The 14,107-nt window shown below is 50.2% G+C and overlaps 1 protein-coding gene across 2 annotated transcripts in view; it reads left to right on the top strand.

The window, feature by feature from the left end:
- dacha (dachshund a) overlaps positions 1-14,107 on the top strand; it is a 130,360-nt gene that overhangs the window by 111,447 nt on the left and 4,806 nt on the right. For both annotated transcript variants that reach the window (XM_023841733.2, XM_023841732.2), the window contains 4 exons: positions 6,746-6,891; positions 7,655-7,802; positions 10,470-10,616; positions 11,356-11,421. In XM_023841733.2, the coding sequence (XP_023697501.1) occupies positions 6,746-6,891; positions 7,655-7,802; positions 10,470-10,616; positions 11,356-11,421 (507 nt within the window). The remainder of the gene's footprint in view (positions 1-6,745; positions 6,892-7,654; positions 7,803-10,469; positions 10,617-11,355; positions 11,422-14,107) is intronic.

Genomic DNA, 14,107 nt, shown 5'->3' with positions numbered 1-14,107 from the left:
TCCTGGTACCGGGTTACATCATTATGTACATGGTACCTGAATCCTAGCCGAGCTGGGTCTGCATCATGGTACCGGGTTGTATGGTTACGTACATGATACCTGAATCCTAGCCGAGCTGGGTCTGCATCATGGTACAGGGTTGTATGGTTACGTACATGGTACCTGAATCCTAGCCAAGCTGGGTCTGCATCCTGGTACCGGGTTACATCATTATGTACATGGTACCTGAATCCTAGCCGAGCTGGGTCTGCATCATGGTACCGGGTTACATCGTTACATACATGGATGCTCCTGAAGCCTTAATCATCAGGAATATGTAGCTGTGGCTGTTTATTACGGTCATAATTGGGATTATTTTCACCCCGACAGTAAGTGGAGGCTGTGTGGCACATGCTTTCATTGGAGTTTCTTACCTAGCGGTGTGTGTGGAGACTCTGCGGCACTACGGAGGCACTAAATCACGCCCTAATTAGATGCCTTTGAATATTCAAGAGACATCCCTTCAACACATGCAAAAAAAATATAACAGGCGAGAGTGGGGGGGGGGCGGACCATCAGGGAAAAGCTGCTATAAAGTCTGCTGGAGTAAATAGCGCCGTTACTGCCGGAGATGCTCGCTAGACACTGTTTTCCTGCCGCCTTTTTACTTCAGCATCTGTTCATCCATATGGGCTCACGAAGATCCACCTCCAGTTAAAGCCAGGTCCTGTGGGGGGGGGAGGGGGGGGGGCTTTCAAAAGAAAATGCCACATGCCGGCAGAATGCTGAGGATGGGGCGCGCTCCTGCTGCAGAGACGGGTCTCTCACTGAGCCCGTGGCTCCCACCTTGAAGGACTGGGGTGTCTGTGAACGGGTCTCCATGCCGAGGCTGTACTGACTGTCCCAAAAGCATGGGACCGAGAGGAGAGGGACTGAGGTGGGTCCGCCTGAGCTCAGGGGAAACATCCACAAGGATGTTTGTTTTGGAGCAGAGAGCTGCAAGTGTGATGCATTGTATGGTTGTGTGCATGTGTGTGTGCATGTGTTTGTCTGTGGGGGAAGGAGCATCACTATACCTATCTGTGTGTCCCTTGTGAGTCTCTGTCTTGAGGGCTGTGGAGAATTCTGGACAATGTCAAACATGTAAGGACATAATTTAGTAGTCAGAATGTATCCCAACACTATCCATCCTGTACACATTCTCTTTATATCCCAGTCCTGTCCTTCCTGTACTCACATTCTCTTTATATCCCAGTCCTGTCCTTCCTGTAATCACCTGCTCCTTATATCCCAGTCCTATCCTTCCTGTAATCACCTGCTCCTTATATCCCAGTCCTGTCCTTCCTGTACTCACATTCTCCATATATCCCAGTCCTGTCCTTCCTGTAATCACCTGCTCCTTATATCCCAGTCCTGTCCTTCCTGTACTCACATTCTCCATATATCCCAGTCCTGTCCTTCCTGTAATCACCTGCTCCTTATATCCCAGTCCTGTCTTTCCTGTAATCACCTGCTCCTTATATCCCAGTCCTGTCCTTCCTGTAATCACCTGCTTTATATCCCAGTCCTGTCCTTCCTGTACTCACATTCTCCTTATATCCCAGTCCTGTCCTTCCTGTACTCACATTCTCCTTATATACCAGTCCTGTCCTTCCTGTAATCACCTGCTCCTTATATCCCAGTCCTGTCCTTCCTGTACTCACATTTTCCATATATCCCAGTCCTGTCCTTCCTGTACTCACATTCTCTTTATATCCCAGTCCTGTCCTTCCTGTAATCACCTGCTCCTTATATCCCAGTCCTGTCCTTCCTGTACTCACATTCTCCTTATATCCCAGTCCTGTCCTTCCTGTACTCACATTTTCCATATATCCCAGTCCTGTCCTTCCTGTACTCACATTCTCTTTATATCCCAGTCCTGTCCTTCCTGTAATCACCTGCTCCTTATATCCCAGTCCTGTCCTTCCTGTACTCACATTCTCTTTATATCCCAGTCCTGTCCTTCCTGTAATCACCTGCTCCTTATATCCCAGTCCTGTCCTTCCTGTACTCACATTCTCTTTATATCCCAGTCCTGTCCTTCCTGTAATCACCTGCTCCTTATATCCCAGTCCTGTCCTTCCTGTACTCACATTCTCTTTATATCCCAGTCCTGTCCTTCCTGTACTCACATTCTCTTTATATCCCAGTCCTGTCCTTCCTGTAATCACATTCTCTTTATATCCCAGTCCTGTCCTTCCTGTACTCACATTCTCTTTATATCCCAGTCCTGTCCTTCCTGTACTCACATTCTCTTTATATCCCAGTCCTGTCCTTCCTGTACTCACATTCTCTTTATATCCCAGTCCTGTCCTTCCTGTAATCACCTGCTCCTTATATCCCAGTCCTGTCCTTCCTGTACTCACATTCTCTTTATATCCCAGTCCTGTCCTTCCTGTACTCACATTCTCTTTATATCCCAGTCCTGTCCTTCCTGTAATTACCTGCTCCTTATATCCCAGTCCTGTCCTTCCTGTACTCACATTCTCCTTATATCCCAGTCCTGTCCTTCCTGTAATCACCTGCTCCTTATATCTCAGTCCTGTCCTTCCTGTAATCACCTGCTTTATATCCCAGTCCTGTCCTTCCTGTACTCACATTTTCCATATATCCCAGTCCTGTCCTTCCTGTACTCACATTTTCCATATATCCCAGTCCTGTCCTTCCTGTAATCACCTGCTCCTTATATCCCAGTCCTGTCCTTCCTGTACTCACATTCTCCATATATCCCAGTCCTGTCCTTCCTGTACTCACATTCTCTTTATATCCCAGTCCTGTCCTTCCTGTACTCACATTCTCTTTATATCCCAGTCCTGTCCTTCCTGTACTCACATTCTCTTTATATCCCAGTCCTGTCCTTCCTGTACTCACATTCTCTTTATATCCCAGTCCTGTCCTTCCTGTAATTACCTGCTCCTTATATCCCAGTCCTGTCCTTCCTGTACTCACATTCTCCTTATATCCCAGTCCTGTCCTTCCTGTAATCACCTGCTCCTTATATGCCAGTCCTGTCCTTCCTGTACTCACATTCTCTTTATATCCCAGTCCTGTCCTTCCTGTACTCACATTCTCTTTATATCCCAGTCCTGTCCTTCCTGTACTCACATTCTTTTTATATCCCAGTCCTGTCCTTCCTGTACTCACATTCTCTTTATATCCCAATCTCCTTGTTTTTCTTCCTTTCTTCTTTACTTTTATTTTTGTTGCGAGCTCTACTCGTCAAGTTGATGGATTCAATAGCCATCTAAAATGGCTTTTTCCTTTTGTTGCAACCTGATTTTTCCAAACATGTTACATTGTCTTTATTTTTAGGAGAATATAAAAGGCCTGATGATTGAATAATTGATCGGCCTGTGCTCTTGGTTAAAAGGAAACAGCACTTCACCTTCATTTGTTTGTTTATTTATTTATCTCTTTGGTTTGTTTGTGCTCTGGGTGGTGGCAGTGGGGGTGGGGGGGTGGGGGCACTCTAAGGCCATGTGGCCACTTAGTCACTTGAAGCTTATTTAACCCCTTAAATTTCTTCCAGTTTCTACAAAATATCACCCTGTTTTGAGGACACATTCAGCAGAGCACAATGCAGTCTTGGTGACACCATTCTTTTGATTGTACAGTGGTACCTTGGTTCTCGAACTTATTAGGATTTGATCCGGACTCCGGATTGAATCCTAAAAAGTTCGAGTTCTGATCGAATTTTTCCCATAAGAAATAATGGAAAACCAATTAATTGGTTCCCGGCCCCCCAAAATTACACCTGAATATGTTTTTTTTTTTTTTTAGCATTTAAACACAAAATGAACAGGATAAAACAAGAAGAGCATTCTTTTCTTAATGGCTTCCAAAACGATAAAGATCTTATCCCAACATTACACCTGTCCTGCCCCGATCGTCCGCTCCTTCTGTGTGCCACGCCCCCTCGTTAACCCCGTGTGGAATCCCCATGTGATCAGCTGTTTCTGGTTGTTGTCATTAGTCCTCTGTATTAATGCTGCATTCCATTTGCCTCGGGATCCGATTTTCTAAATGGAATGCAGCATTAGTCCGCGTTTCAGTTTGTTTCCCCAGTCCGGTCATTGGGTGCGTTCGACTTGCTTACAGCGCTGGCTTAAAGCAACGCATTCTGATCCTGACACAATGCATTACGGTTAGATGCATTGCGACCTCTCACCAGGCTGCACAAACTGGAACCGCCTCCGTGACGACACACCTTTGCCCTTATTGGCTGAAGAGTTTAGTTACACGCATGACGTTTGTATCCCAGGCAGTTCCGATGCGTAATATGCTATTTCTCCCAAATATCACGTAAAGCAGTGAGAACTGGTTTTCAGTTAATTTACCTGGTAAAATAAAGTTTAAATAAATGACATAAATGCTCTAATAGTACACGTAAGTTAGTGGTTTATTTATTGTTAGTTACTGTAATGTTGTGCTGCTTTATTTGGTTAATCGTCCAGTCTGTGATGAAGGCATTCAAGTAAGAATTGCATTGTAGTATGACTCATTTCCTGGCGTGTACAATTTATATTAGGTTCACGGTTCGACTTCTGATATTCAGATCGAGCTGTAGGTCAAACTGGTTTGTTCGACTTTCAAGAAATTTGAGTTCTAGTGAGTTCGAGAACCGAGGTACCACTGTATTTCTATTATTTCATCGTCTCTTGCATCTTCTGTTTATTAATTTCTAGGTATGATGCCCAGTGATACTAAAACATTGATACATGAACATATAAGACATAGATAATGAACATTAGACAGTGTACGACGTAAGTATATCACAAGAAGACTTTAAGGCAGAAATGTATCCATTCTATACAATTGGAAACTATACAAAGTTATTTAATTGTGTGTTTTTGGCAGATTAGAAAAAATAGGTCTTGTTTTTTTTAGTTTCGTATTAAAACATCTTAAACACTTTATTTTACGTCTCCAGTCTGAAATTGGAGACAACCGGCGCCTCAAATCCGTTATGCTTATTAAACAACAGCTACTAGACGGCACTTTTGAGGTCTTTTAGAGGGGAAGCAGATATTGTTTTGCTTTTAAAATGCTAATGCAACACATAGTTAGCGCTTCAGCGCTAGTGAGATAAAGAGTCTTGAGAGAAGCTCTTTCAGTGTGAAACTCTTAATCTGCTCCTTGATTTATAACACCCCGTTTAAAGTGGCCGGCTGGAGAGAGTCCTGCCCCAGCTTTTTTAAATATTTAGCCGCACCGAGCGTGTCAGAGCGGCCGTTGTTAGCCGTCACGGCGTGCCTCGGTCACGCATATCTTCGCCGCGGCCAAATCGGTAAACACCGCATAGGCTCCTCACGCCGCGTATCATTACTCGCGCACATTACCCCGACCAAGACAGAACCAGGGCACTTTGTAAATGTCACAGGCCATTTTTTTCTCCACCCCCAACCCGACTCTTCGGTAGAGAGAGAGAAAATGAATTGAACTGTGCACTATCACCAGCAGCAGCAAGATAAATCTGTCGTTTAAAAGGGAGCGGCAATTAGGTGAAGAGAGGGTAGTCGCAGGCTTGTGGGGGGGGGGTGGCTTTTAAGGCGCACGGCCCCCCCACCCCTCTCACCACTGTCCTTTTGTGGGCACAGGGCGGATGTGCAGGTGAAGTGTTAATCAGTCATCCAGCGAGTGCCGGCACGGGGGTGGGGTGGGGGTGGGGGGGGGCGGCAGAGCAGGCCGCAGCCTGGGCTCCTTGGCGCTGCTCAGATAAACAGCTGGCGTGTCGCTGCCGATAAACGCGCTCATGCTAATTCAAGCTGCTTGCCGCACTCCTCTGCCCCCCCCTCCTTATTTACCCATGTAAATCCATCGCACCCGGCCTGCGCCCCCGTCCCGCATCCCCGTCGCCTCCCTGCGCCTCCTCCTCGCCGCTCCCCTCCCATTCTTCCTCCCCCCTATATCTCCACGACCTTGATCCTGCGAACCACTTTTCGGTCGGTGCGGAAAACTTAATCACGGACTGTCAGGCATTGAGGGGGGTGGGCTGGGGGGGGACTCTTCTTTTTCTTGCTCCCCCCCTTCACTTTAATGCCCTTTCCAGTACGGGGGGAAAATTTATTGCTTGTGGGACAGGTGGAATATGAACAATGGGCAGAATGGAGTGCGGGGTTATCTGGCCGGCCCGCGGGTGCAGCAGGAAATCGATGTGACCTGTGATACACTGTCATCACAATTCCCACCCTGCCTGTCCTATTTGTCTTGCCCCGGGAAGCTGGGATGGCTAGTGTCACTTTGCAGGGCAGATTATCCCGATGAATCATGGCCGCTGCTGCTCTTTCTCTTCTATCTATTTTCCTCTGGACTGCGGCCTGTCTCTGCTCTGAGGGTGGGGGGCTTGGGCTGGGGGTGCGTGGGAGGGTAAAATATGAAGCTCTTTCCTCCTCCGGTGGCTGACTGGTCTGCTCTGCTCCGTGGAGTCCCGCTCTGCAAAGATGAACTGCTGTCCGTGGGTCACCGACAGGCCAGCTATCATTCTGCGGGCCCAGAAAGCGCCGCCCTTATTTTCCCCGTGATGCCGGACCCAGCCGATCCACTTTTCCAGGTGTCCGTACCCGGGTGCCTTTTTCCTCCTTCCCACCTGGGTACCTGTTCGGTTTCCATCGATGCAGCAGATTCCGCTGCAGAAGCTCGGGGGAGGGACGCTAACTCCGTGAGGGGGGGGTGGGTTGGCATCTCTGGAGAGCTGCCTGAACCACGTGCTTCTTTCTGTTATGTGCAGACGAGGTCCAGCTGTCCCTGCCGATGATGAAGCCTGGATTTGACAAACTGCCCCTGGGGGGCCAGGCCCTGCCCCCGGGCTTCCCCGCCCCCTTCCTCTTCGCCGACGGCCTGTCCTCCGTGGAAACACTTCTAACTAACATCCAGGTAGAAGCTCAGCTTCACCACTCCAGCACCAGTCTGCTGCCGGTTTATTCTATATTATATTTGCTGTTAGGTGCTCTGGCCATGGCTCAGGCAGTCAGGCCTCCAGTGCACATCTGGAGTAGCTCCAGTTTTCTGCAACCAGAAGTGAACAGACAGACACAGGCAGGCAGGCAGACAGTCAGACAGACAGACAGACAGACTGACTTACTGACAGACAGACTGACTTTCTGACTTACTGACTGACAGACAGACTGACTTACTGACAGACAGACTGACTTACTGACAGACAGACTGACTTTCTGACTTACTGACAGACAGAGACTGGCTGACAGACAGACAGACTGACTTACTGACTGACAGACAGAGACTGACTTACTGACTGACAGACAGAGACTGGCTGACAGACAGACAGACTGACTTACTGACTGACAGACAGAGACTGGCTGACAGACAGGCAGACAAACAGCCCACTCTTATAGTCACCTACCACAGAAAAGTTACAGTCTCATACCTTCACCTGCCGTAAAATCACTGATTTACAGAAGTAACTATAGACAGCCGCAGACATGACAGATGGCACAGACATGCACTGGAGATTTTATAATCACTGTGAGTTAACGGCACGGCGGTCCGGTGCCTAGTGGTCGCACGCAGCCACCGTCCCTGCTGGCGTCAGTGACCTCAGACTGTGGGCACTGGGACAGCCTGGGCGTGGCACTGAAATAACCCGCGTCTGTGCTGTTGTTGGGGGTCGGGGCACCAGGGCCTACTGAAGGTGGCGGTGGACAATGCCCGCGTGCAGGAGAAGCAGGTGCAGCAGGAGAAGAAGGAGCTAAAGATGGAGCTGTACAGAGAACGGGAGATGAGGGAGAACCTGGAGAGGCAGCTCAGCTCAGAGCTGCACAGCCGGGGTGAGGAGACCTGTGTGTCTGTGCGTGTGTGTGAGTGTGCATGGGTTATGGTTATATTACATTGTGGGGACCAAATGTTCCACCTGTTATTTTGATGTTGTGGGGACCATTATTGCTTGTAGGAAACTCAGTTTTATAAAAATCTGTGAATGCAATCAAAAAAGTAAAAATGCCAAAAGTCTTGTATTTGGGTTGGTTACTTATGGTTAAGGTTAGGGATGGGTAGAGGTTAAGGGTATCGTGATTGGGATTAGGGTTTTTTCCATTGAAATCATTGGATGGTTCCCATTTATATAGGAAGACCAACTTGTGTATGTGTGTGTGTGCACGTGTGCGTGTGTGTGCTCTGCTGTCTTTGGACAGATCACCTGACCACACAGACCAATCCCCCGTCTCTCTCCCTGCAGTCAGGAGGTCCTGTCCACTGCTGCACATTTGTACATAACCCTTCCCATGAGTGCCCCTCGCCTGCCTCCATAAACAGCCCTGCCGGCTTTCGGGATCTTTGTTTTCCGATTCTCCTAGAAAGTGTTCTCCAATCCTCCTTTGGGGTTTGGATTCCAGCAGGATATTACTTTGCCTCTGTAGTGCCAGGGAGAATAGAGCTGAACAGGGCCAAACCAAGCTAGATGTGGAGGTGAACAAGGCCAAACCAGGCTAGATGTGGAGGTGAACAAGGCCAAACCAGGCTAGATGTAGAGGTGAACAAGGCCAAACCAGGCTAGATGTGGAGGTGAACAGGGCCAAACCAGGCTAGATGTGGAGGTGAACAGGGCCAAACCAGGCTAGATGTGGAGGTGAACAAGGCCATACCAGGCTAGATGTGGAGGTGAACAAGGCCAAATGAGGCTGGAATTGTTAGTTTTTCATTACAGTCAGGAAGCTGGCCCGGCTGCTGACTGAGCCGGTACTGCCCTCGTTATCCGGTCTAATAACAGCAATAAGTGCTGAGGCACTAACTGATTTGGCTGCCTGCACCTAAATACTATACTGAAAAAACAGTGGAACTAAAAAATGCTAGAACATTAACTAGTTAAATTAAAAATAGTTTAACCAGCCTGTTCCCTGAGCCTCACATTCAAGCTACACTTGCATATAATGTGTAAAGATGTAGGTTTAACACCAAAAACAAAAATGCGACAGAAACAGGAATTTAAAAAAGAGAATACAGGAAAAGTCAGGAACAGTACCATGCAAAACATTCTCTGGTAACACTTTACATTAACTGCACCTTCATAGAGCATTCATAGAGCATTCATAAGCAGTGTGTAACTATGCCTTGACATCCTAACACACCTTAACAGCTTATATGATTATACAATTATAATATTTGTTATTTTCATATAATGTTTGTTATTAATGCATTTTAAAGGTATGTTAGGATGTTAAGGTATACATTCTGTAAATGCTGCTTCTGAATGCTTTATGAAGGTGCAGTTAATGTGAAGCTTTAGCCATGCTTCTTAAACATCTTGGTCAGTAAAGCTAAACACAGTCCCACAGAGGCCAGACACTCGCCCATCCTCTTGGGATTTGGACTTTACATTCAGGTTCTACTTGACAATGCACATGAGCCTGGGCTACCTGCCCCAGTGCGGACTGGCCAGTAGGAGGCAGTAACAGAATATTGGACACATAGTGATGACCTTCCTTTCTGTTTGTCTTCCTCAGTGGTGGCTCTGTGGGGTTGTAAACACTGACCAGACAAACCAGTGGTTAGGATATGCAGGGTTCCCTGGCGTGGCGTCGTGGCTCAGAGAAGCGGGGCTTGGCGGTGCAGAGATGCAAGGCTCCTTTGGTGCGGCATCGCAGCGCAGAGATGTGGGGCTCCTTGGCGCAGCATCACGGCGCGGAGATGCGGGGCTCCTTGACGTAGCATCATGGCGCGGAGATGCGGGGCTCCTTGACGCGGCATCATGGCGCGGAGATGCGGGGCTCCTTGACGCGGCATCACGGCACGGAGATGCGGGGCTCCTTGACGCTGCATCACGGCGCGGAGATGCGGGGCTCCTTGACGCGGCATCATGGCGCGGAGATGCGGGGTTCCTTGGCGCGGCATCATGGCGTGGAGATGCGGGGCTCCTTGGCGCGGCATCACGGCGCGGAGATGCGGGGCTCCTTGGCGCGGCATCACGGCGCGGAGATGCGGGGCTCCTTGAGGCGGCATCATGGCGCGGAGATGCGGGACTCCTTTTGCAAGGCGTTGTGGCGTGGAGATGCAGGGCTCCTTACAAAAGCCGCCTTCTTCATCCTGAGCCAAGAAATTAAGGCAATTAGCCATGTCGGTGTCCAGCCCCCCCACCCCCAATACATACAGCTACTTTAATAATTTATTAGCCATGCCTGTTATTGCACTGCATGTTATTCAGATTTATTTTTAATAAAGAGGGAGGAAAGTTGTAATTTGGCGGATGAAGCGCTTGTATGTAATTACAGACGCTATGGATACGCGCAGGGGCATTCCTGGCACCTTCTGCCACAGAAGCGTGAGCTCAGGCTCGCCCCAAGAACTGCCAGCTGTTCGGGGGCGTGGCCCGGTCGCCGTGACGATAGCGCAGCACCACTGCACGGGATGCTGGGAATCCGTTAGCTACCGCTGATGCGTTGCTCCCCTCATGGATTGGAGGTTCTTCTGCTTTTAACCCACGATCCCCCCCCCCCAAACAGCCACCATCCAGAAGCGCCTGAAGAAGGAGAAGAAGGCGAAGAGGAAACTGCAGGAGGCGCTAGAGTTTGAGTCCAAGCGCCGGGAGCAGGTGGAGCAGGCGCTGAAGCAGGCCACCTCCCCGGAGAGCCTCCGAATGAGCCTCAACGGTGACCCCCCCGCCCGTTTATCCTCTCCCACATCTTCCGTGCGTTCTCTTGCGTCAGCTGCGCAGGAAGCCGCTGCCTAATCGCACCCATAAACGGGGCCGTTTAAACCGGCAAATCGCTGTAATAGCGGCTTAATTCTTAGTTTATTTTTGAATATTCCAACGGGGGGGGGGGGGGTGGGGTGGAGGGAGTGGGAGTGGGGGAGGATTGAGAAAAACACATAGATACGTAAAGCATATCGAGAGCCCAACAAACATCTGCAACCATTTCTGTAGGCTGGGCAATTATTTCCAAGGCTGATTAAGCAGGAATTTATTAGGGAAATGCGTTTTGTTTCCTTTCATGTAACGTTACGGCACAACCGCTGATGAACCAATAAAAGCGGCTAATAGATTAGCATGTGAATCTCTGGGACGTTTCTACATGAGGAGGCAGACAAATCCCATTACAGCTCGCGGAGACGCAACCAGCCGCTCTTCCGTAAAATATCATTACGCTGCACGCTGTCGTTTAGTGTCACTTATAAAGCTTTAATGGGGGGGCCAACAAGCAGCCATTAATACAGACGGGCGCCCGAGCGCAGCTGCAGGGACCAATCACGGAGAGCCAATGAAGCGGTCGCCATTAACATGTTCGGCCAGCGGGGGGCACCAGTCGCCGGGTCACGCCACCCGACGCGTCGATTGGCACAGGGCTGCAGATCAGAGCCTTAACCTCTTTCTATCTCCCCACCGCGTAGAGGCCGTCATACCGGAGGTGGAGGCGGAGCACAACGGGAGCCAGCAGGAGAGCCCGGCTGTACAGGGTGAGCCCCGCCCACACACCGTGCCACGACACAGCGGGGACCCCAAAGGGACAGTGTCTGCTTACTGTCGTGGTGGAGAAGTACAATGAATTTTTCCGATTGATGCTGTGTGGTTGCCAGTGGGTACAGAGGGTGTCAGGTTCTGCCCCCCCCCCAGTTTATCTGTACCCCTGTCCCAATTGGACCATGATGCGCTCTGATGTCACAGCCACCCCCTCATGTCTGGCTTGCTCAGGCCAAGCTGCATCTTCAAAAGCCCGACCTCATAATGCAGGCCGATGCCCCCCCCACCCCACTCCCGTCTCTCAGGCCTGTTTTCCAGTCGTTCACAATCCATCCTGTAACCTCATGCCAAAAAAGACTAAAAATAAAAAACCTCAGGTTGATAAAGGGAGGCCATTATTAATGTACTGGCATTCTGCAGCCGCCGCAGACACAACAGCGTGTGAAAAAAAGTCTGTCGGTCCTGCTTCCCTCTGTCTTGCCTCTGTCCTGCCTCTATCTGTCCTGTGTCCCTCTTTCCTGCCTCTGTCTATCCTGTATCCCTCTACCCTGCTTCTGTCTGTGCTGCATCCCTTTATCTTTCCTCTGTCTGTCCTGCCTCTATCTGTCCTGTGTCCCTTTATCCTGCTTCTGTCTGTCTTGCCTCTATCCTGCCTCTGTCTGTCCTGCATCCCTTTATCCTACCTCTGTCTGTCCTGCCTCTGTCTTCCCTCTGTTTGCCCTGCCTCTATCTGTCCTGTGTCCCTTTATCCTGCTTCTGTCTGTCTTGCCTCTGTCCTGCCTCTGTCTGTCCTGCATTACTTTATCCTACCTCTGTCTGTCCTGCCTCTGTCTTCCCTCTGTTTGCCCTGCCTCTATCTGTCCTGTGTCCCTTTATCCTGCTTCTGTCTGTCTTGCCTCTGTCCTGCCTCTGTCTGTCCTGCATCCCTTTATCCTGCCTCTGTCTGTTCTGCCTCTGTCTTCCCTCTGTCTACCCTGCCTCTGTCTGTCCTGCATCCCCCTATCTTGTATCTGTCTGTCCTGCATCCATATGTCCTGAAACCACGAGGACTCCGATCTCTGTTTCCCTTTAAACCAGGTAAAATCTGCACGCTGCTCACACTCCGCAAAGGCGAGCACATTGACGTAGGTCTGGGTTTACAGACTGACACGCAGTGTGAACAATTGGGGGGCACAGGGAGGACAATGTTCAGGGACCGTAAAATTACGCGACTGCGGGGGTGCACGTGGAGCGCCCTTCCGTATCCATGTGAACCTTAAACATGCAGCGTTCCCAGGATGAAAGGTTAATCCCAAATCAGGCTGGAAACTTTCTTCGGGTTTAATTAAAGCACAGCCCCCCCCCCCCCCGAGTAGACTTCCCCAGACTGCTACGCCATGCTCTTCTGCCGTTTAGCCTTCCAGAGCCGCTCTCAGCCAAATCTCAGGCCTCTGTGTTTCCTGGACCCCCGATGGCCACAGTCCATCACACGGTGGCCACAGCAATGCGACCCTGACCTTTCAGGCCCACAGTGTGACCTTTCCCCATGCCGGGGGACCGCGGAGTCGTTTTGGGGGCCCTACCAGTGTCTAATCACATGGCCACGGTGAGGGCCACCCATGCCTGTCCTACTCATGTCACGTTCATGTGGATAAGCAGTAATAACCGTGAAAGTGAGTACAGCGATGGCACCAACGTGAACCCCCCCCCTTGTTGGTGATATCAGCACTTTTTATAGCTGGGGTTCAGGCAGGGGCTGCTCAGACAGAAGTTTCATTAGTTTACTCCGGGTCTGGAATGGGTGATTAGTGGTTTGGGAACACGCCCCCGTGCCGAATTAATGCTGAGCCTGATGAGGATGATTATGATTATTAAAATATCAAAGAGCAAAGCTGAAGGACAGCCGACCCCCCCTCCCCCGTTACCTGCCCTCGGCCTCCCCTTAACATCGCTGCTCTTTTGGCCTGAGCCGCCCATCCAGAACAGAACCCGGCCCAGCGTGTCGCCGGGTGGTCCGGCCCGTTTCCGTGGCTGCGGCGCGTTTGTCCGTCACTCTGGGAGAAATCTAATTACACCTCCTTTAACTCCCAAGTCGGACTTCACAGTTTTGCAAGCTTTGCACTGACACTGATTTCATTAGCTTTGATTGCCCTGGCTGAGGCACGCGGCCGCCCCCTCGCAGAGGTAAAAGCTTTTTTATGCTTTCTGCAGCTCCCCCCATCCGCCCATTACGCCAGCCTCTGTTTTATTTTAATTAATCAAGATGAGTGGAGCTGAAGCAAACTGCTGAACACAAAGGAAGATGACATAACTTTGGGGGGGGGGGCAGCACGCCTCCAGGTTTCACCGGAGCGTTTCACTAACTAACCTCTCCTCATGTTAACCCCCCCCCCCCCCGCCCCCCCACTGGAACTGTTGCTGCTGCTAATTACAAAGCTGCAGCGCAGGCAGAAACGTGCGCGGGCCGCTCGGCCGGCTACTGCGCACCGCCAACGAGGCTCAGGGGGGCCGTTAATTTCCCGAAGTTTGCAGTCCGCTAATTGGTCACAAAATATAAACAGCGATGGGGAGGAAGGTGAGGGCTCTGCCGCGCGTCCCAGACCTCCTGTAACTAAACAGTTTGCAGGACACGCAGGAAATAATGCGGCCGGGGGGTGGGGTGGGGGGGTGGTGTCGAGGGCAGAGTCAGCTTGAATATGGATA

Source organism: Paramormyrops kingsleyae, chromosome 24 (assembly GCF_048594095.1).
Source record: "Paramormyrops kingsleyae isolate MSU_618 chromosome 24, PKINGS_0.4, whole genome shotgun sequence".
Taxonomy (NCBI): domain Eukaryota; kingdom Metazoa; phylum Chordata; class Actinopteri; order Osteoglossiformes; family Mormyridae; genus Paramormyrops; species Paramormyrops kingsleyae.
The sequence above is the reverse complement of the archived record's forward strand: the minus strand, read 5'-3'. Positions and strand labels throughout refer to the sequence as shown.